Source organism: Colletotrichum gloeosporioides, assembly GCF_011800055.1.
Source record: "Colletotrichum gloeosporioides strain Lc1 chromosome Unknown consensus_55, whole genome shotgun sequence".
NCBI classification, from domain to species: domain Eukaryota; kingdom Fungi; phylum Ascomycota; class Sordariomycetes; order Glomerellales; family Glomerellaceae; genus Colletotrichum; species Colletotrichum gloeosporioides.
In genome coordinates, this window is record NW_025544700.1 from 505,639 (window position 1) to 527,955 (window position 22,317).

At 57.2% G+C, this 22,317-nt stretch overlaps 7 protein-coding genes across 7 annotated transcripts; 5 read left to right on the forward strand and 2 right to left on the reverse strand.

Annotated features, from left to right (window-relative positions):
* Positions 1-281: 281 nt before the first annotated feature.
* On the forward strand, positions 282-1,075 carry GCG54_00013436 (NADH-ubiquinone oxidoreductase 21 kDa subunit; the record flags this gene model as incomplete). Its single annotated transcript, XM_045413289.1, has 3 exons — positions 282-472; positions 561-671; positions 766-1,075. The coding sequence occupies 3 exons, from the start codon at positions 282-284 to the stop codon at positions 1,073-1,075; spliced, it is 612 nt and encodes a 203-aa protein (XP_045262485.1).
* A 653-nt stretch (positions 1,076-1,728) lies between these two features.
* Positions 1,729-3,215, reverse strand: GCG54_00013437 (uncharacterized protein; the record flags this gene model as incomplete). The annotated part of the gene is made up of 5 exons (XM_045413290.1): positions 1,729-1,860; positions 1,936-2,388; positions 2,567-2,762; positions 2,989-3,065; positions 3,120-3,215. The coding sequence occupies 5 exons, from the start codon at positions 3,213-3,215 to the stop codon at positions 1,729-1,731; spliced, it is 954 nt and encodes a 317-aa protein (XP_045262486.1).
* Positions 3,216-4,181: 966 nt separating this feature from the next.
* GCG54_00013438 (Uridine-cytidine kinase-like 1) lies at positions 4,182-6,263 on the forward strand (the record flags this gene model as incomplete). The annotated part of the gene is made up of 9 exons (XM_045413291.1): positions 4,182-4,604; positions 4,670-4,747; positions 4,798-4,847; positions 4,941-5,085; positions 5,137-5,179; positions 5,242-5,355; positions 5,410-5,451; positions 5,501-5,732; positions 5,780-6,263. Coding segments are annotated over 9 exons (1,611 nt in total), but the record flags the coding sequence as incomplete, so codon positions are not given.
* Positions 6,264-7,503: 1,240 nt separating this feature from the next.
* Positions 7,504-9,649, forward strand: GCG54_00013439 (External alternative NAD(P)H-ubiquinone oxidoreductase B3; the record flags this gene model as incomplete). Its single annotated transcript, XM_045413292.1, has 2 exons — positions 7,504-9,580; positions 9,633-9,649. 2 exons carry the CDS (start codon positions 7,504-7,506, stop codon positions 9,647-9,649), a joined length of 2,094 nt encoding a protein of 697 aa, XP_045262488.1.
* A 246-nt stretch (positions 9,650-9,895) lies between these two features.
* Positions 9,896-11,320, reverse strand: GCG54_00013440 (Ribosome biogenesis protein NOP53; the record flags this gene model as incomplete). Its single annotated transcript, XM_045413293.1, has 2 exons — positions 9,896-11,102; positions 11,169-11,320. The coding sequence occupies 2 exons, from the start codon at positions 11,318-11,320 to the stop codon at positions 9,896-9,898; spliced, it is 1,359 nt and encodes a 452-aa protein (XP_045262489.1).
* Positions 11,321-11,914: 594 nt separating this feature from the next.
* GCG54_00013441 (Ras-related protein Rab-6A) lies at positions 11,915-14,708 on the forward strand (the record flags this gene model as incomplete). Its single annotated transcript, XM_045413294.1, has 7 exons — positions 11,915-11,964; positions 12,028-12,053; positions 12,134-12,245; positions 12,352-12,410; positions 12,480-12,758; positions 12,817-12,865; positions 13,961-14,708. The coding sequence occupies 7 exons, from the start codon at positions 11,915-11,917 to the stop codon at positions 14,706-14,708; spliced, it is 1,323 nt and encodes a 440-aa protein (XP_045262490.1).
* A 2,417-nt stretch (positions 14,709-17,125) lies between these two features.
* Positions 17,126-22,128, forward strand: GCG54_00013442 (Sulfite reductase subunit beta; the record flags this gene model as incomplete). The annotated part of the gene is made up of 4 exons (XM_045413295.1): positions 17,126-17,168; positions 17,432-17,574; positions 17,655-22,049; positions 22,105-22,128. The coding sequence occupies 4 exons, from the start codon at positions 17,126-17,128 to the stop codon at positions 22,126-22,128; spliced, it is 4,605 nt and encodes a 1,534-aa protein (XP_045262491.1).
* Between the last annotated feature and the right edge of the window lie 189 nt (positions 22,129-22,317).

Sequence of the window (22,317 nt, forward strand, 5' to 3'; positions counted from 1 at the left end):
TCAATTGACCTTCGTTTCGACGTTGGGGGGGTTGAGATGGCTGCGAAATGCGGGTGGATTTGCCGAACGTGAGGTTTGAACGAAAAGCACTCGTTTCTCTTCGGGTCAAGGTTCTTGCGGCTAGCCAATCAGAGATCGAACCACCCGATGAGGGTGGGTCCCTGGGCGGCGGCAGCGGCAGCCAACCCAGGCAAGGCTGTTTGCCGAACTTCAACCACCATCACCAAATCGACTACAACCGTTTTTGAAGGAGTCGCCGATTTCGCCATCCCCTCGTCGCAATGGCTTCCCTCCGCGTCCAGGGCGCAGCTCGTCTGCTGCGCAGCGCCGCCCCCATGCGGGCCTCCCTCCCGCTGACTGCTCGCCGATTCGAGAGCTCCGTCGCCACAACCACCGCCGCTCCCCCCGCCGTCGCTCCCTCGACGCAAGAGAACGCGCCCGACTACACCATCCAGGCTGACAAGGCCACCTCGTGAGAATACCCGTAACGCTCGGGCGCCCGATTGAGGCTACCCGGGACCCGAATGCACACCAATGGCTAACCTACGAGCCTCAAACAGCACCTTCACCCCCGTGCCCAAGAAGATCCAGGACGCAAGCGAAGACGTCCCCTATCTCCAGGCCGCCGTCCTCTCCGGCGCTCCCATGGAGCTCCAGGCCCGAACCGTTCGGTACGCACGCATCCCGAACCACTCCATCCACACGAAGCCTTCCCAAAGAGAGTAAAGTACGGGACCCGGACATTTACTAATAAAGTATCACCAGTATCTACCAGGAGGCCAAGCCCGCGACGCAGTCCGGCGACTGGCAGGGCCACCACTGGCGTATGGACTGGGACATCCTCCCCAAGGGCCACAGATGGGAGAACCCGCTCATGGGCTGGCAGTCGTCCGGCGACATGATGCAGGGCACCAGGCTCAACTTCAAGAGCAAGGAGGACGCCATCCACTTCGCCGAGAAGCAGGGCTACGAGTACTTCGTGCAGGAGCCACAGTCAAGGAGGATCCGCCCCAAGGCCTACGCCAACAACTTCCTTTACTCCCCCAAGAAGCTCAAGCACATCCGCACCAAATAGACGACCAGACCAAAAAAGAAATCTGTACTGTACATAAGACGCCCTGCAAAGAAACCTTTTTTAAGTCCTTCCATTGGTCTGTTGTTCTCGTAGAACGCGCGTATCACGACTATGTGATGGGATATACATGAGATATTTCTGAACGGTAGGGTTGAGCTTACAACGAGACTCTGTTGAAGCGCATTAAGACGGGCCAGCGTCAGCGGACTTTGGTGGCACGCTATTGGTCCGTTCCGGGCCCGCTTGCGAGAAGTGTATTTCAGCTTCGTTGAGCTCAAATCAAGGTGCTCGTAGAATTAGAGTACCGCCTACAAACCAGCGAATGCTTTTTTCGTTACTGGCATGGCCTCAAGGTGGCACTCGGGGGCTACCTCAAACAGTACTCGCACACAAAGGGAACAAAACCGTCCGAGTTCCTGCCAGTCAGGCTCGTCTCACAGAAGCTCTGCGCTCTCAGCTTTCCACAACGCACTTAGACATGGAAAACCGCGCAGCAGGTGCATGATCTAAGGGAAGAGCAAATAATAGTCACAATGCCATTTAAGCTTCTATTGTTTGTTCGGTGCGCTGTTTATCCCGAGTATCATGATATCGTCCGAGGATGCACCGATCCTCCATTTCCCAACGCCTTGCTACCTTGTCCCTAATGCCAATTATTCCGAGTCGTGAAACTCATCAAAAACACCGTCGTAATATGAATCCTCGGACTCGTAATGTTCCAACGCGTCCGAGGTATCAGCCGAGTCGGAACCAGGTCCGTTATGCTCCTGGTGTCCCGGCTCAATCTAGGAAACAGCCGAGTCTGAGCCCCCCTGGGGACGCAGAGTCAATTTCACTGCCTGCACCTAAGAGGAAAGTACCATGGGGTCGTGAACGTCAGGGTCGCCGTCCCCATTGAGGCCAATGCTTATCCTGTCTGGTAACGCCTTCTTCTCAGCCCGGGCAGTGTTTTCAGCCCAGGCACGCATCCGGATCAGGTTTCGAATCGAGGCCTCCCTACGCTCTGTCTCACGCTGCAGGATAGCCTTGTTGACGTCGTCTGCCACGCCGCGTCTCAAGTCGGGGTGCAATATGGCGGCCAGCTGGGGCTCGAGATCGCTGTGAGGGAACACCAGGAGGGCCATCGTCTCCTCCAGATCCTTGAGGAATCGAGGATCCGTAGGCGCTCGAGGACCAAGGTGGTGTGTGGCAAAGGTCAAGGCGGGAGTTATGTCTCCGCCGGGCGTCGCCGTACACGCCCGGATTAGTTCGACGAGCTGGAGGCGCAGAAGCGCAAAGTGGAGGGTGGGATCCCTGTCCAGAATCTGGTCCATCTGTTAGTAGTTACGACAGAAAGATGTTGTACATTTAACAAGATGAAGTAGGAAAGGTAGCTCATTGAATAATGGTGTGCCTCATCAAAGGGCCCGAAGGCGCTATGAGTGGTGCATGTAAAACTCGGTTTCTAATCACAGCTCGGAAGGGAGATAGATTCAAGTAAAATCGACGTACCTCAGAGTCAAAGTCGTTTAGTGCCTCGATGGCAGCCTGGATGCTTCCGGTGTGGATAGCTCTCTGGATCTGCTGGCGAATCTTCACCGTCTCATCAATCTGGTGTTCTTGCAGGTTGGCTTCCTTGCTGAACTTGTCGGCTGCCCTGGAGTAGCCCTCCATCGTGAGGTAGTCGAGGATTAGGGCGTTGATGTCGCTGGAGGTCCATGTTAGCATGAGCCTCTTTTTGCGAATGAAGCATGCGTTGCAAAAAGAAAGGTGAAGCAGCAGGGTCAGGGTAATATTTTATATCGAGTTCTCCGCATGTTAATTGCTAGGAGAGATTCCCATTTGATAGTCGATCATCATGTGAGCTGGATGGGGGCAGGAAGTTCGCGCTCGAGAGACTAGCGTGGAGCTAGCGTGAAAGAGAACAGGCTTACCTCTTGGGCGACTTGACGTCCTGGACACGCCTCTCGAAGGCATGTTTCATGGGAGTAGCGGTCGACGCAGACGAAGTCTGAATGACATCTTAGCCCACAGCCCCCAGGGAAGGGAGGCAGCTTCAACGGACCATGATTCTCTCCAGGGTCTCCCGCACGAGGCGAGCAGCAGCTCTATTCCAGACTGCTATCGCTGTTGGGTCGTTGATGTCTGGCAATCCTGACATGCGATGTCGGGGATGAGGCGTCGATGCAAGCCTAAATCATGAAGAAAAAAAATGTGAAGCGGAATCAAAACTTGGCCGTCGTCACATTGGGATGGCCGGTCGAGGCCCCGTGGTTTTGTTGTTGGAGCTTGAAAGAAGCTGCGAAGCGGAAGGAGAAAGGATTGGATGTGGAAGAAGGAGAAAACGTCAGAACAAAGAGAAAGAGGCTGGAGCGGAGCTTTATTTGGTTCCAGATTTTGCGGCTGCAGCGCACCAATTGCAGAATCAGCCGGTGGGGGAGGTGGGGCATGCTGGGTTACGTAAGTGAGATGGGCCACATGAACACCGCTGCTGAAAGCGGGCTGGAAGGGCTGGCGACAGGGCAAGAAAAGCACAGGGCTGCAGATAAAGCTGCTTGAGATGGCGGCGGCGACCTGAGGGGCATCGCGCCTCGGACAGGGCAGGAAAAAGCAGGAAAAATACAGGGTAAGCTCCACCACGGGCACAAGACAGGCAGGTACGAAAGCTAGATGGAACACTACCCGACTCTCCAGCGTTTGGGTGCGAAGCCTCAGTGCTCCTCTCTGGGCTACGTCTGGGCCCCTAGGTCTAAGCGAAAGTCACCTCGCTGTACCTTAAGGTATGGTAGGTTAGTATGTAGGCAGAAGTAGGTAAGGGAGAGGCTGCGAGCGTCTAGAACCGGTGTAAGGCGACCGCCGATGTTTACCAGGTCGGTTTAGAGTAAAGAGGCACACGACACAGCCTCCCGTTTACAACTCCCCCTTTCCTTCTTTCTACATACATCATTTCAGACTTTTCCTGGCATCTTCCAACATAACACTGCCAAATTGCATTTGCAAAAGCTTTCGTTTGCGGGCGTAGTAGCTCTGGTCAGCAACTGTCCCGCCGCAACTTTGCCAGGACCTAGGTTACCTTTACAGCCAGGTGCTCCACACTGAAGGCTTGTCAAGTCCAGCATCCCCTCAGCGCTTATCTTTGGAGACTGGACCCTTGAACTTTTGCCTCACCTCACCACCTCACTTCCTCTCTTCCATTCTTATACTCCTCTCTTCCTCCATTCAACTGCGAGGAAGTAGAGACCTGCAAGACCGACCGGCAACTCCTGCAGCGCGCCCCTCCCCTATCGTCACTCTTGAGCTGCAGGAACTCGAGGTCCAAGCTGCAACTATCCGCCATCGCCTGTACCCCTCCACGTCGGCGAGCTCCGAAATGGCAGAGACAAACGGCACAGAATCTCATGTGACGGTCCAGAAGCGAGCTCACTACTCACCACCATGGGCAGACGTCAGCATCATTGGCATCGCCGGCAGCTCGGGCTCGGGCAAGTCCACGCTGTCCCATGCCATTGTTAGGAAGCTGAATCTGCCCTGGGTGGTGATTTTGTCCATGGTATGTGTGCAATTTTACCCCGCCAACCACCACCACATCGCATCGCCCCTGACTTGTGATATCAGGACTCTTTCTACAACCCCCTCACTCCTGAGCAATCTAAAAAGGCATTTGCCAACGAATTTGACTTTGATTCACCCGAGGTGAGTTCGCATTCGCGAATATGAATAGCGGGTGTTGACGGCCATGACAGGCCATCGACTTTAATGTGCTTGTGGATTGCCTCCGGGATCTCAAAGCTGGGTAAGTGGCAATGCTCCTGAGATGACAATATCAAAGATTGGGGAATTTACGGCAGGTGGAAATCCGTACCGAATTACAGCTTACGCCTACCAGCAAGCGTGCAGAAATCCCCATCTACTCCTTCTCCAAGCACCAGCGTATGGAAAACACCACAACGATCTACTCACCCCACGTAATCATCCTCGAGGGTATTTTTGCCCTTCACGACCCGCGCATCATAGACCTCCTGGATATGAGAGTAAATATGTTCTCTTCAGACCTCGATTACCGCCTTCTCACAGCTGTCTAGATATTCTGTGAGGCTGATGCTGATACTTGCTTGTCTCGAAGAGGTCAGTGCATAATTGCGATGAATACGTATGCAAGGATGCAGAAAGCTGACCTCGGTTCCTAGTCTTGAGAGATGTCAAGGAGCGTGGACGTGATGTGGAGGGCATCATGAAGCAGTGGTTCACCTTCGTGAAGCCCAACTTTGAAAAGTTTGTCGAGCCGCAGCGAAAGGTGGCAGGTAAGGCATCTCAGTGTTATGAAACTCTCTACCATCCCTGCTGACACTGCATAGACATCATCGTCCCTAGAGGAATTGAAAACCGAGTTGCGATGGGTGAGTAGACATTAGCGCTGTCAGTGAGCGTTACTAAATCAACAAACAGCCATGGTCGTCCAGTACATTGAGCGGAAGTTGATTGAAAAATCGACCCACCACCGTGCAGCCCTGACGCAGCTCGAGCTGGCTGCCGCCAGCGAGCCTCTATCCGACAGGGTCGTAGTCTTGGAGCAGACGCCGCAGCTGAGGGGCATGAGCACCATCATCCAGGACATTGACACCTCGGGCGAGGACTTCATCTTCTACTTCGACCGCTTGGCCTGTCTCCTGATCGAGCAGTGAGTGCATCATCCTTGACCTCTCGGGCAGCAGACTGATGATCCAGGGCGCTCAACAACGTGCACTTTGAAGAGAAAACGATCGCCACGCCGCAGGGATATAAATACAACGGTCTTGTGGCCAAGGGCAATGTAAGTGCAGTGCTCGTTCTCCGAGGCGGAGCCGCATTCGAGACGGCCCTGAAGCGGGTCGTCCCCGACATGAGAACGGGTAGGGTCCTCATTCAGTCCAACGTGCGGACCGGAGAGCCTGAGCTGCACTATCTCAAATTGCCCGACGACATCGACGACCACGAGGCAGTCTTGCTCATTGACACGCAAATGGCCAGCGGAGGCGCCGCGCTCATGGCGGTGCAGGTCCTCGTGGACCACGGCGTCGCGCAGGAGAAGATCGTGCTGGCTTGCTATGCCGCCGGAAGATTGGGAGTTCACCGTCTGGCCAAGGTGTTCCCCGGCATCACGATTGTGCTCTGCAATATGCTTGCAGACATTGAGGATCGTTGGGTCGAGAAGAGATACTTCCGGTGCTAGCCTTGCCCTGCCCTGCCCTGTCTCGACCTCACCTCGACTTGCTCAGTGCTAAGGCACGCATGTAGAAGATGAGGCTGCGTCCTTTCTCATGTGCTCCAGTAAATAATACCCTTACTCATGTAGCAACAGGAAGGGTCTAGCAGTAAAAGCCGCATATCCCATAGGGATGCCAAGATATCTGACAGAGCCTCCACCGGGATGTTGCGAATGCGACACAATGCAGCCCTGTTTTTTCCAGACCGTCAGACGTGAAGAAAAGACGCAGTTTTCGTATGCAAGATCCGTCAATCCGTGTCTGGCAGCGGCATCGCTGGTCTATCAACGGACGTCATTGGCCAGCGGCCCATCTTCAATTGGCCGAAGGAGGCACCGAAGAAGTGGACAAGCACTGCGAAAGGTGTGGGGTCTGCACGCTTGCCACGGCAGCCGGCATGGGTCTTTGACGCCGCTGACTGAGGTCTTTGGGCGTCTCCAGGGTCGCCATTATCAGATTTTGCAGGGAGGCAAGCTATCAGCTCGGCGGATCAGGGACGCGGCGCCGACACGGGCCCAGAACTTGGGACGAAAGTCCGAGAAGAGTTCGGTTGACGACGGCATGCTGTTTGCGTCTCGGAACGGGCGCGAGGCACATTTTCAGAATTTTAAAAATAGTGTCGCTGAGGAGAAGAATAGCCAGAGTCTCAACGGCAGAGAAAGAGAGACGGGAAGAAGACTGATGAAGACGCCGGGTGCTGCTTAGAAGCTTCTGGCGGCAGGCGCCGTGCTGCATAACTGCATGCAATGGAAGGCAGATTTTTTCGGGTTAACCGACCTATGACGACACTTTTGGCTGGAGTCGCCGGGAAAGGAGCTCCTCGGAGGTTCGAGGTTGACTACTGCAGCACCTTCCATGTCGCCAGCGACCAGTGACAACACGCCCTGCGCCTGCAATTGACTTAGTACGGGCAAGCATCATTACGCATACGTTATGTCCAGGGCAGCTGTCCCGCCAGTTCCATTAGGTCGCTCCTTTTTTCGTCGCCATTAAGGTACATTACACCTTGATTTTCTCATCCTGATCTCAAACCAAAAAAGCTTCTACTCTTCCACGATTCTCCCTTGTCTGTCTACTGTTGCTTTACCTGACTCCACGATCGACCCTCCCACAGAGCTGTCGTGCTCCCTTCGCTCGTTTCGACATGACATCTCCTTGTTGAATCATCAGGACATCCATTCCGCTCGAAATCACGATAATCAATAAATGCCTCCAACCACCTCGGCGCTGATGCGCCTGACCCGCGCAAGCCGGCAGACAGCATCACCAGCGAGTCTGCTCAAGGCCGTGCCGCCATGCAGACAGCCGCTCGCGGCGCTGCCGCAAAGGCGCGCCTTCACTAATGTCCCCCAACGATCTCGAACCCGAACACCCCTTACGAACTTCTTCAACGCTCACGGTCTGCCAAAGAGTACTCTCGTCCGCGCCGCCTCTAGTTCTACCACGTCCACGACCACTACCTCTAAACCGAAATCCCGGCTTTTATGGCTTGCCTACCGCGGCGCGGCATGGCTCGGCGGCGGCATCATCTTCGTCGGTCTCGGCATTGTTGGCTTCTTCATCTACGACGCTTCTACCTACAAGGAACACCCAGACCAGTTCGAGATCCACGTCTCGGAGCTCGCGCTGAACCCTAGACGCGGCGGGCCCAAGAACCTGCCTATTGCTGATGTACTTATCGACGACCTGGACACCGAGGGCATGAAGAGCACCAAGGACAAGCCGAAGCTGGTTATTCTGGGCGGCGGCTGGGGTGGCGTTGCCATGCTCAAAGAGCTTAACCCAGACGACTATCACGTAACTGTAATCTCGCCAACGAACTACTTCCTGTTCACGCCTATGCTGCCGTCTGCTACTGTTGGAACCCTGGAACTGCGGTCTCTGGTTGAACCTGTCCGCCGAATTCTCGCTCGCGTGAACGGCCACTTCATTCGTGCTTGCGCAGAGGACGTCGAGTTTTCGCACAAGCTGATTGAGTGTTCGGACACTGACGAAGCTGGCAACACGAGACGCTTCTATGTTCCCTACGATAAGCTGGTCATTGCTGTTGGATCAACTACGAACCCCCACGGTGTAAAGGGACTCGAGAATGCGCACTTCCTCAAGGACATCAGCGACGCCCGTAAGGTCCGGAACCAGGTCATGCTCAACCTCGAGAAGGCCTGCCTACCTACGACTTCCGATGACGAGCGCAAGCGTCTCCTTTCCTTCGTTGTCAGTGGAGGCGGCCCTACCGGTGTTGAATTCGCAGCCGAACTCTTCGACATGCTCAACGAGGACCTTACCCAGCACTTCCCGAAGCTCCTTCGCAACGAAATCTCCGTCCACTTGATCCAAAGCCGTAGCCACATCCTCAACACCTACGATGAAACGGTTTCGAAGTATGCCGAAGAGCACTTTGCCCGCGACCAGGTCGATGTGCTCACCAACTCGCGCGTCAAGGAGGTTCTCCCCGACAAGATCATCTTCACCCAGAAGCAGCCCGACGGTTCTCTCGTCACCAAGGAGCTTCCAATGGGCTTCTGCCTCTGGTCGACAGGTGTCGCCCAGACCGACCTCTGCAAGCGCCTGTCCGCGAAGCTCGGCCCGTCACAGACGAACCGTCATGCTCTGGAGACTGACACTCATCTCCGTCTCAATGGAACACCCTTGGGCGATGTCTACGCCATAGGCGACTGCTCAACCGTTCAGAACAATGTCGCCGACCATATCATGACCTTCCTTCGTGGCCTTGCTTTCAAGCGTGGCAAAGATCCCGAGACCCTCGAGCTCCACTTCACCGACTGGCGCGATGTTGCCAACGACGTTCGGAGGCGCTTCCCCCAGGCCGTCGGCCATCTCAAGCGCCTTGACAAGCTCTTTGAACAGTTCGACAAGGATCAGTCTGGCACCCTTAACTTTGGCGAGCTTAGAGAGCTCCTGAAGCAGATCGACTCAAAACTCACCTCGCTCCCCGCAACGGCGCAGCGCGCGCATCAGCAGGGACAGTACCTTGCCCACAAATTCAACAAGATGGCTCGCACCTCGGAAGGCCTGAGGGCGAACCAGGTTTTCGACGGTGATATCGACGCAGTGGTTTACAGAGCATTTGAATACCGCCACTTGGGAAGCTTGGCGTACATTGGTAACTCGGCCGTCTTTGATTGGGGACAGGGCTGGAGCTTTGCTGGTGGACTGTGGGCGGTTTACATGTGGCGATCTGTCTACTTTGCTCAGAGCGTCAGCCTGAGGACGCGTATTTTGCTTGCCATGGACTGGGCCAAGCGTGGTCTCTTTGGAAGAGGTAAGTTCTCTCACGTTCCCCTACTGATTGGTCCTTTACTAACACTCAATAGATTTAATGACCTACTAAAATAAAGCCACGAGTGTTGTATGATTTTCTTTTGTGTTAGCATACCCTGGGGAGTACGAGGGCATAAGATGCATCCCCAAGTGATGCCGAATCATGGGGATAAAAGAGTTAGAAAGGGGCGTAGACGGTCTCTGAAATCCATTTTGTCGTAAAGATCCAACCTCTGCCTGGCCAATTAAGTGAAAGTGAATGCCCGACGCTTTTGTATTACCACTTTTATGATGCCTTCTATTGTATATACCCCCTTTAAATCTTGAAATCCTTGTATGACCACTTTTCTGTGACCTTCGACCTGGCCTGCTTCTTGAACGGAAGATGTCTCCGCACCTCAACCTTGCCACGCAGCAACATGCTACGGTACCTATCCTTCAACAGATTTCCTTCGGGCTTCAGCAACCGCAGCGAATCCTGCAGCTCGTCCGGCAACACCAGCTCCAGGTCCTTCTCCGGCAGCTTGTACTTGCCGAGCTGCCGTCTCCTCAGCGGGCCGTCGTCGTCGATGTCCTCGTAGTCGTCGTCCGCGTCGCTGCCCTCGCCCACCTCGCGCGCGAGCTCCATCGCGCTCTTGGCCGCGTCCCGCTCGGCGAGCTCCGTGGCGATCTGCTTGATGTGCTCCGCCTGCGCGGCCTTCTTCTTCATCGCGAGCTGGTGCTTCGCCTCGCGCTCGGCCTCCTTGCGGCGCTTGATGCGGTTGCGCTGCTGCGGCGTCTTGCGCTGCGGGCGCTTCTGCGACGGCTTGTCGTCGTCGTTCTCGACGCCCGACTCGAACCCCTCCCACGCCGAGTCCTCGTCCCACTCGGACAGCTGCGCGCGGCGGTCCGCGGCGTCGGCCTCGGCGGCGGAGCGCGCGATGGCCTCGCGCTTGAGGCGCTCAGCCTCCTCGGCGGCGAGGCGGGCTTCTTCGGCGGCGACGGCCTTCGCGGACTCGGCCTCGAGGCGGTCGGCGTAGTCGTCGAAGGTGGGGTTGTAGGAGTAGCCGCCCGAGGGCTTGACGACGGCGGGGAGCGGCTTGCCGGAGGCCGTGAGGGAGATGGGCTTGTGCTTGAGCGTCTTGGGGGGCTTGGCCTTGACGACGGGGGGCACGAAGTTGTCGTCGCCTGCGGTGGCGGGCTCGGCGGCGGGTGCCGGGGCGGCGGCGCCCCAGAGATCGTAGGTGGCGTCTTGGACGGTGATGGAGGACTCGTGCTGGCCGTCGGCGACCTTGCGGAGGCGGGCGAGCTCCTTGTGGGAGACCCAGTCGGTGGTGCGTTGGCGCTTGGCGGGGAGGAGGCCGTCGGAGGTTTTTGAGGGAGAAGAGGAGCGCTTCTTGCGGCCGGAGACTGCGGGGACGGAGGAGCGGGCGGCGATAATTTCGTCGGACTTGAGCGTCTTTTTCGTCTTGGGTTTGGGGAGGGCCTTGCCGACCGTGTCGAGGGCGAAGAGGTCTGCCGAGTCCTTCTCTGCGACGACGCCGCTGTGGTATGGATTAGCGACTGCTGCTGGGCTGTAATTGTGAGACAGAAAGGAGTAAATAGCTCACCCGGTAATGATTTGCTTGTTCAACTCATCGAGACCGTCCTGGACGTCGGTCACGTCGACGTTCTTCCTCCACGCTTTCTTTCCCTTCCTCGAGGGCTGCTTGCGTTGCTGCGGCGCCTCGCCGTCGCCCGAGAGGGGCTTGAGAACGGGCATCTTGGAGGCTTATTCAACTAGACTTGCGATGTTTCGTGGTTTCGTTGGATATCTCTCGTTGATTGAGTTGGTGTCGTGAAAAATCGTCGGCCAGCGCACCCTGCAGCTAGAACAAACGTCTGCTTCGCCTTCAATCTGGACCGCAGGGACTTTCTCTTCACCGGCGGGGCCTAGATCCCAGCATCCCAGCGACCAGAAATTTTTCGTTATCGATATGGAGGTTGCATTATCGGATTATCAGCACGTGATTGGACTAGTACGACGGGGACCCGCTTCTTATCGGTCCCTCAATGGATGACGGGGACCCTGCTAAGCTGCAATGCGCCGCCCAGAACGAGAAAGTTGACCTCCTTTTACCGTCGAGTTGCTCAATTCCCAGCTTTGCGACCAACTCTGCGAGTTCCTCCCATCTCCGAAAGGCCTCCCTGGACTCCTTATTCCCCCAGTGTCCCTCCTTTCCCCCCTCTTCCTCTCTCTCTCCCTTGCATCCAAACTCAACTCCTCCCCGGCGAACCTATCCGTTAGTGTCGACCGTGTTCCCTCCACCGATACTACGTCGAGCTTCCCTTTGATCATCGCGTATACTTGGCAACCATGGCGTCCGGCGCAGGCGGGTCTTACAACAACCCACTCAAGAAGTTCAAGTACGATGCGCCGAATATGACGGGTCAATTTGAGAATATCAATGCTGACGGTTAGGACAACAGGCTTGTCTTCTTGGGCGAGCAGAGTGGTACGTTTTGGCCCTGGAACAGCCTACCCAGCTCTTTCTTTGATGCATGGCAGCCCTCGCTAACACCGTCTTTGTTGCAGTTGGCAAAACCTCACTAATCACCCGGTTCATGTACGACTCCTTCGACAACATGTACCAAGCGACCATTGGCATCGACTTCCTTTCCAAGGCAAGATTCCCCACGACATCAGGGTGTGTGGAGGGGGCGTTATTAACTCGAACTGCAGACCATGTACCTTGAGGACCGGACGGTGAGGTTACAGCTCTGGGATACCGCCGGCCAAGAACGATTCCGCAGTCTGATTCCCTCGTACATTCGCGATTCCAGCGTGGCGGTTGTGGTCTACGACATTTCAAGTATGTGATGAGTGAAGTCAGGGAGTGTCGCGATCTGGGGAACCGACGGCTAACGACTAACGACTGCAGATGCGAAATCCTTCCAGAACACCAAGAAGTGGATCGACGATGTGCGCGCCGAGCGAGGAAACGACGTCATCATTGTGCTCGTGGGCAACAAGACGGATTTGAACGACAAGAGAGAGGTCACGACGCAGCAGGGAGAGGAGGAGGCCAAGAAGAACAACCTCATGTTCGTGGAGACTAGCGCGAAGCTGGGCCACAACGTCAAGACGCTGTTCAAGAGAATAGCGCAGGCGTTGCCCGGCATGGAGGGCACAGATGCTGCTCAGCAGGCTTCAAGCCAAAGTGAGTGTTTTTCTTCAAATCTATCCCCTACGAGCCTCTTACTAACACTCATGGCCAGTGATTGATGTGAAGACGACCCCTGCCGCATCCTCGCAAGAGGGATGCGCGTGCTAGATGATGTTCTTATTCGAAAAGAAAGCAAACGAGACTGGAGTAGCCCCCAAAAAGATGAAAAGACGAGCGACCCGTGGCGGACCGGACGACGCGGGGCTGAATTGCCGTTACATTACGACACGACTGGCGGGGCGGGACATCTTAAGCATAGCGTGCAATGAGGATTTTCAGCATCAGTTACAGTTTGTATAATAACGGGCTATAATCCACGGTCGTTAGTACATACCTACATTTAATGGCTCCTTTTATTCCTCTTCACCGTTCGTTTGGGCCTTTGCAAATTGAGCAACACCTATGTGTATATGTTGTACAGTTAGCAGCTTAGCTAGCATGATATGCCGGACTAGCTCAGTGCATGACCTGCAAACACTCCTAAACGAAATAAGCTTGGAGATTCACGCACGTGTGGTTCACCGCCCGAAATGACACGAGACTACCTAATCTACCTAGGCTCTGGCAATACTCGGACTCCGTAGGACCGCTGTGGACTGTCACCGAGTGCCAGGGTCCGTCAAGGCCCAATCGACTGGTCGAGAGCGATCCGGTGTCCATCGCTGGTGGGGTCGTGGAAATCGGTTTGCACTCGCCCGCTGCGCTGCGCGGCGGCCGGCGGGTTGCTGCTCAAATCCGCGTACAGAAAGCGAACGGCGCTCGGACACACGCCCCGGGGAGTGCCATCATGACGGAGCAGGTGGGGCCCCATCATGTCATCGAAGGGGGAACGCAGGTGCAGGGTCTTTCCACCCTTTTTTTTCTTGGACCACCATGTCATCCGGCGCAGCCGCTTTGGTTAAATGTGACGAGCCTTTTGCAACGCTTTTCGCAAAGCTTCCCAAACATTACCAGAGCTCCTGGACCCCTTCTTCTGACGCAACCCTTCTTTTCCCCTTCCGCCTCCGGCTTTCCCCTCCTTCAACAAACCACCTTACCTACGCGATTATCGATTTCACGAGGAACAAAAAAAAAATCAAAAACGAAATGGCGCTTTCAAGATTCAGGTTGCGGGTTCCGCGCCCAAAGGTTCGTCACATCATCGCTAAGCGCCGGCGTGCATCTGCCATCGCGACCTACGATTACTGACGCAAAAGTCACGCGACACAGACGTTCCTGGGCTGCATCAGCCTGCAAACCGGCACCGAGATCATCTCGCTGATCCTGCTCTTCAACCGCCTCACCGGCCTGTATGGCCTCCTCGCGATACTCACCGGCTACGAGATCTCCGCGACGCAGCTGTCGATGTACCTTTACTCGCTGGGCGTCGTCGTCTGCCTGGCCATGTTCCTGCCTCACATCCGCAGGAACAGCCCCTTTGAGGCGCTCGGGCTCGCGTGGCTGTACATCATCGACACGATCCTCAACATCGCGTACACGACCTTCTTCGCCGTCGGCTGGTACCTCCACAGCACCGCCCTTGACAAGCACCCGGGCAGCGCGGGCGTGCCGGCCGCCGCGGAGATCGCGGAGGAGGCGCTGGCGAACGGCGCGCCTGTCGTTCCGGACGTGCCCAAGACGACGAAGCACATCGGACCGCAGGAGTCGTGGATGAGCCTGGGGCTGATTATCACCGTGACGCTGATGAGGGTCTACTTTGCGGTCGTCGTCATGTCGTTTGCGCAGAGCGTGCTGCAGCGGTTCACTGAGATGGGCTGGGAAGAGGAGGGACGCAAGAAAGGCCCCGACGGACCGTTCACCCCCGGCGAGCCCGACGGTGAAGGCTACCGTGGTCGCATCGGCAGAGTGATGCTTGCCCTGGGACGCAGCTACTGGCTTGACGAGAAGGCGCAGGAGGAGTGGGCGAGTGCGATGAGCTCCAAGTTTAGGCACGCAGGTGCTTAAGCTTAAATTTTCCGAAGCATATTAAGCGGAAGCGATTCCGAGATGGAAAAAGGTGGATTCGCGGATTTATGATTTGGCGGTGGGTGGGCAAGATCCCAGGTGGGTTCTGCTGGGTATCGGTGTCGGCGGGAACGGTGACGGCTTCGTCGGCGGCAACTATGTTGACGCAGACCCGCCCCGCCGGCTGGCGGTACGGCTATTGTGCGGCATTCCCAGCGGGCAGCGATGACGGAGGCGAAAAAAAAACGGCGGTCCACGATGGCGCCATCGCGGAGTGTCATCATTCGGCGAGATGGGGAATGTGTAATGTGGATGGTTGTGGATCACGGAGGATGACACCTTTTTTCTCTTCTCCTCCTTCGGGGTTTAGATTATGATTTGAACAAGAGTGGTCAAATGGCCATCGGCGTATGGACGATTGGGTAAGATGATTTCTCGGGCTGGCGATTGGGAGTGGGACTTCTGGGTCGATTGATGACTGGGTAGAGATGGCAACCAAAGCCCGATCACGGGAACAGCATACCAGATGGGATGGCCTATACACACGGCCTCGACATATACATAGTAATACACGTACGTTAATTCATCAGACTTGGTGGTGGGAAGGCGCATCGTAGTGCAGCATGGGGATTTGGTCAGGCTGCATTTGCCCATCTGCCTGGCGACCTGGGCCGGGACTGCTTGGAGAAAATCTGCTGCTAATCCAGGGCTCACCATTTGTAATCCGAAAGATTCCCCGGGGGGAGGAGGCATGGATGGGGGGACGCGAGACGGGGTTCCACGACGGGATATGGAGCGCTGCACTAGCACGGCCAGGTACCCTCTTATTGAGGCGTCGTGTGTTGGTTGTGACTCGCCTCCTTGCAGTGTAAGGGTGTGATCTTCTCCCCAGTACTAGCACTGGTACTGGAGAAAAGTGACTTTAGGGGGTATAAAAGTTCTGCCGCGCCTGACCGCCCTAGTACTGGCCTCTAGTACACGGAGAGGGTGACTTTCGACCCTCTCCGCGTACTAGGCTTTTTGTATGGGAAAACGTTAGTTTTTCTAGTACGCGTACTAGAAAGCCCGAGGTACCTCGAGATTTTTGCATAACTATGCCGCCGAGACTTTATGACAGGGGCCCCTTACCCGTACTAATAAACTAAGGCCTAGAAAGGCTAAGTACATCGAAGAGAGGTTTTTCCGGGCCTCCGGGATCCATCTGTACTAGAGAAAGCCCAGTACTGGTGCTAGTACTGGGGAGAAGATCACACCCTAAGACGCAACACAGAGGTAGTAGAGAGTCACAGTCTACTGCATAGTACTGCGTATAGAGCAAAGACGCAGCAGCGGCTGGAGTGAGGCGGCTGCTGCGAGGATGGGAGGGTGACCGACAACGGCGTTTTTCGGCATTCGGTCATTGGTTCCTAGTGTAAGTGTACTAGTCTAGAGACTTCAATACTTTTGTTTCCCCTGCCTGTAATCCAGGTCCCTCGCTTTTTGGAGAAGCACGGGAGGCTGCTCATCTTACGTCAAAGTATTAGTGAGTTCCCCGGCCATTGCGACCTTGTAGATGAGAAGGTTGGGGTAGAAGCTAGCGGTTCATGGTCGTGTCTGGTTGTGCGAATAGCAGTCTTGGAGATGTAGAATTGGTCATCATGTTCATCCCGAAGTCCAGCGTGAGGGACAGCGTGTGAAGAACAGGAGGCACATCTTCCCAGCTGGCAGCTGAAGAAAGTTGCCTTTGTAATCCATTCCCCGTCTTCCCCAAGGTACCAAATAGGCAAGCAATGCCGCACATGGTACCTGTTTGATAGTGTCAAGCGCTCCCCCGTTGTCCCAATGCATGGCCACCCGCCCACCCGGCCGGCGCCCCCATGGCCAGCCCATTGCACTCCCCAAAAATGGGAAAAGCGCACCCAAGCAACCCAAGCAATCCGCGGCGCCAGGTTTCGACAGTGCGGCAGGACAACCAGCGAATGGACTGGGGGAGACGCTGCGCTAGCCGATCACGCAATCGACCCTGATGTCGACAAAATTCATTGTTTTCTGCGGGGCAAATTTTGTCGGTGGGAACTGCGCGCCGCAAGACAGCCGGCAGCCAGCAACAGCTACCCTTCTCTTTTTCCCATTGAATTAAAACCAAAAGCAGCACGGTTTCGGAGCTGGTTCGCTGTTCCTCCCTTGCTCTTTTTTTCTTACATATCGTCACTTTTTCCTAAAGACCCTCCCATCTTGTTGGTTGTTGTTGTGGTTGTTGTTGCTGCAGCTGCTGTTCTTTCTTGGAGTTCGTCCTTCTCTTACACACAGCAAGACCGGCGAAGAGGAATCCAACGAACGAAGCAGAGGGAAACGCAAAGGGGCCAGAACGCAGCCTTCTTCCCTCGAACTCCTCCGAAATATCTCCCCATACCCATATACCCAGACAAACCAACGCAATGGCACCGACAAGAGGCCAGATTCAGACGCCTGGAGAGGCCGGTAAGTTTTGGTTCTGTTCCTGACACCCGCCTGGTTTTACTGGCTGCAGGCCGTCCTCCTTCAGCGCTCTGCCCACTGTAATTCCAGCGAGTCTACAGCGGGACCGGATTGCGACCAATCAGAGCTGTGCTATTTGTCGCAATCCTGCACCCAGCAGCCCGCCAGCAGTGGGCGGCCCTGGCAGAGCAGGACGGGCGGCGATGAAGATGGAAGTCGACGATGGTGAAGGATGAGAGACAGAAGCTGACACGATGTGCACCCAGTCGCGAGAATCGCCTACCTTTCCAGCGATGTCGTCGTCTCCGTCCAGCCTTCACTGGCTAAGGACTCCGAGTTCTCCTCCCACCTGAAGCGCTACGTCGCTCGCGGCGACAAGAGCCTCGTCGCAAAGAACACCGTCCCAGAGGTGAGCACCGCCAGGAGAAGAATAACGCGCTCTACGCCATTGAGTCTTTGGAAACTGACAATTGCTTCTCCCGTCGACAGGTCCAACACGTCAGGCACAACGCCGACCCCCTCCTCTCCGTCTTCACTCCCACCCGCGCCGGCAAGCTCGTCGCCGTCACGACATCCTCCACCGTCCTCCTCCCGGCCATCGCACACCTGTACAAGCTGGCCAACTACCCCGTCGTCCTCCACGTCGCCCTCCAGCCCGCCGGATTCCCCGACTTCTCCAGCATCACAGCCATCCGCAACTCGGGATGGACGTTCCTGCAGTCCGAGTCTCTGCAGGAGGCCCAGGACATGGCCCTGACGGCCCACGCTCTGGCGCTGCGCTCCGGCAAGGGCGTGATTCACTTCTTCGCCTCCGCCTCGAGCGACGAGGACGCCGCCATTGAGGCCGAAAACCCCGACTTCGTACGAGAGATCCTCGACGTTGATGCTGCCAGGCGGTTCCAGCAGACCAACGGCACGGAAGCGGCTATCGGCATCTACGCCGATGACGGCCGACTGCCGGTCGCCTCAGACCGTCCCGACGTGCCGCCGACCGGCTCCTCCACTCTGGGTGGTCTGAGCTCTTCCGAACTCGCTTCGTCCGTGCACTCCAAGCTGGCGGACTCGTCCCGCGCCTCGGTCCAGTCTTCCGCCGAGCACAGCGTCACCGAAAGCCCCCCGTCCGTCGTCTCCTCCAACGCCACCACCATTGAGTCGGCCCTGCCTGTCATCTCCTCCGAGGACATCCTCAAATACGCCGACGGCATCTGGGCCCAGATCCACCGCGCCACCGGCCGCGAGTACAAGGCCTTCTTCTACGCCGGCCCCTCCAACGCAGAGAACTGCCTGTTCGTCTTCGGCTCCGGCGCCTACTTCTTTGGCGATGTCATCGACCAGGCCCGCCGCGGCGGCGACTTCTCCAAGGTCGGCATCATCACCCCGAGACTGTACCGCCCGTGGCTGAGCTCCGCCCTCGTCGACACCCTGCCCAAGTCCGTCAAGCGCATCGCCGTCCTCGAGCAGATCCACCGCAAGACCACGAAATGGGGCCCCGTCCTCATTGACGTTCTCACCAGCGTGAAGAGCGGCTTCGGCGGCGTCCAGACCGTCGTCGGCTACCAGCTGGGCTACATCGACCCCAAGACCGTCATCCAGGCCCTGCGCGGCGTCCTGCAGAACCTGAACCTCGAGACCCCCGTCCAGAACCTCGAGGTCGGCCGCAAGGAGGTGCCCCAGGAGGCTCTCGAGTATGGCCTCGAGAAGCCCAAGGTCGAGACCTCGTACACCAAGATCCTCGACCAGCTGTTCGGCCAGCGCGCCTACGTCGCCAACGCGCTCAAGTCCAGCAACGCCGGCATCAACGCCTCCATCCAGGCCAGCCCCGAGTTCGGCTTCGGTTCTCTGCTGGCCCGCAAGGAGCGCCGCGGCCGCTTCGTTAACGAGGTCAAGGAGGCCGCCAGCAGCAACCAGTTCGTGACCGAGTCCCCCAAGAGCTGGCTCGCCCGCTGGGCCGCCAACGCCGACGATGCCAAGAAGGCCAGCGAAATCGCCGATGACCTGATCCCCCGCCTCGAGACCGACGGCTCCTCCATTGCGCGCAACCTGCTTTCCAGCAAGCGCCTCTTCCGCAAGGAGTCTCTGTGGCTCGTGGGCTCTGATGCCTGGGCTTACGATCTCGGCAACTCTGGTGTGCACCACGTCCTGGCCTCGGGCGAGAACGTCAACATGCTCATCATCGACTCGACCCCCTACTCGGAGCGTGCCGCTGCTGATGCCAACCGCCGCAAGAAGGACATTGGTCTGTATGCCATGAACTTTGGCAACGCCTACGTCGCCTCCACCGCCGTCTACGGTTCCTACACCCAGGTCCTGCAGGCCATGCTCGAGGCTGACCAGTACGACGGTCCCTCCGTCGTCCTGGCCTACCTCCCGTACAACGGAGAGGCTGACTCGCCCCTGACTGTCCTCCAGGAGACCAAGAAGGCCATCGACGTCGGCTACTGGCCCCTGTACCGCTGGAACCCCGCCAACGAGGCCAAGGGCGAACCCCTCTTCTCTCTCGACTCTGAGCGCATCAAGAGCGAGCTCAAGGCCTTCCTTGACCGCGACAACCAGCTGACCCAGATCATGAAGAAGGACCCCGTCTTCGCCGCCAACCTGTCCCAGGACTTCGGTACCGAGGTCAGGGCCCAGCAGAAGCGCAAGGCCAAGGACGCCTACAACCAGCTGCTTGAGGGTCTCTTCGGCGCTCCTCTGACCGTCCTGTATGCCTCTGACAACGGCAACGCCGGCACCGTCGCGAAGCGCCTCGGCAACCGCGGCAAGGCCCGCGGCCTGAAGACCACCGTCATGGTCATGGAGGACTACCCCATCGAGGACCTCCCCTCTGAGGAGAACATCATCTTCGTCTCATCCACCGCTGGCCAGGGTGAGTTCCCCCAGAACGGTCGCCCTCTCTGGGATGCCCTGAAGGACAACACCGAGCTCGACCTCTCCAACGTCAACTACTCCGTCTTTGGTCTCGGTGACCGTCATTACTGGCCCCGCAAAGAGGACAAGATCTACTACAACAAGCCCGCCAAGGACTTGGACCGCGTCCTCGCCAACCTGGGCGGCAAGCGCCTCGCCGACACTGGTCTCGGTGACGACCAGGACCCCGACGGCTACCAGACCGGCTACAACGAGTGGGAGCCCAAGATCTGGGCCGCGCTCGGCGTCGACAACGTCGACGGTCTCCCCGAGGAGCCCGCGCCCCTGACCAACGAGGACATGAAGATACAGTCCAACTACCTCCGCGGCACCATCGTCGAGGGTCTCAACGACACCTCCACCGGCGCCATCTCCGCTTCCGACCAGCAGCTCACCAAGTTCCACGGCACCTACATGCAGGACGACCGTGATGTGCGTGACGAGCGCAAGGCCATGGGTCTCGAGCCCGCGTACTCCTTCATGATCCGCTGCCGTCTGCCCGGTGGTATCTCCACGCCGCTGCAGTGGATCCAGATGGACGACATCGCCAACGAGCTCGGCAACGAGACCATGAAGCTCACCACCCGCCAGACCTTCCAGTTCCACGGCGTCGTCAAGGGCAAGCTCCGACCCGCCATGCAGGCCATCAACCGCGCGCTCATGACCACCATCGCCGCCTGCGGTGACGTCAACCGCAACGTCATGTGCTCCTCCCTGCCGAACCAGTCCGCCTACCACCGCGAGGTCTGGGCCTACTCCAAGATCATCTCGGACCACCTCCTGCCCTCCACCTCGGCCTACCACGAGATCTGGCTCGCCGACGAGAACGACAAGAAGACCCAAGTCGCCGGCGACGCCGTCCAGGACTTCGAGCCCCTCTACGGCCCCACGTACCTGCCCCGCAAGTTCAAGATCACCATCGCCATCCCGCCCCACAACGACACCGACGTCTACGCCCACGACATCGGCCTCATCGCCATCAAGGGCGCCGACGGCAAGCTCGCGGGCTTCAACCTCATCGCCGGCGGCGGCATGGGCGCCACGCACAACAACAAGAAGACGTACCCCCAGATCGGCCGCATGTTCGGCTTCGTCTCGACGGACCAGGTCCACATCGCCTGCGAGAAGATCATGCTCGTCCAGCGCGACTTCGGCGACCGCAAGAACCGCAAGCACGCGCGTCTCAAGTACACCATCGACGACATGGGCCTCGACGTCTTCCGCGGCAAGGTCGAGGAGCTCTGGGGCCACAAGTTCGAGCCCGAGCGCCCCTTCCACTTCCAGAGCAACGTCGACACGTTCGGCTGGCAGAAGGACGAGTTCGGCCTCAACCACTTCACCTTCTTCATCGAGAACGGCCGCATCGAGGACACGCCCGAGTTCCAGATGAAGACGGGCCTGCGCGAGATTGCCAAGGTGCACAAGGGCGAGTTCCGCCTGACGGGCAACCAGCACCTGATCCTCAGCAACGTGGCCGACGAGGACATGGACGGGCTCAAGGCGCTGATGAAGCAGTACAAGCTCGACAACGTGCAGTTCTCGGCGCTGCGGCTGTCGTCGTCGGCGTGCGTGGCGTTCCCGACGTGCGGCCTCGCGATGGCCGAGTCGGAGCGCTACCTGCCGGTGCTCATCAGCAAGCTCGAGGACTGCCTCGAGGAGAACGGGCTGCGCCAGGACTCGATCGTGATGCGCATGACGGGCTGCCCCAACGGCTGCGCGCGCCCGTGGCTGGCCGAGGTCGCCTTCGTCGGCAAGGCGTACGGCGCGTACAACATGTACCTCGGTGGCGGCTACCACGGCCAGCGCCTGAACAAGCTGTACCGCCAGAGCATCAAGGAGGACGAGATCCTCGCCATCATGAAGCCGCTGCTGAAGAGGTACGCGCTCGAGAGGGAGCAGGGCGAGAGGTTTGGCGACTTCTGCGTGAGGGCCGGCGTCATCCGCGCGACGAAGGAGGGACGGGACTTCCACGAGGGCGTAAGTGATATCCGTCTCTGATCAAGATGATGATTTGCTAACAATGATGCAATAGGTCCCTGATGAGGATGAGGAGTAAATGATTTGCAGATGAAAGATGATGATCTTGGTGCGAGGCAGATGTGTTACGAAAGGGGGCAAAAGAAATCTTTGTAAAATGTTATGTTTTTTTATATCCGTCAAGCTTCAGCATTGGGGGCAGGCGTTAGCTAGTGCTATTTTTTATATATCATATATATCACGTTTGAATCTTGTTCATTGTTTGACT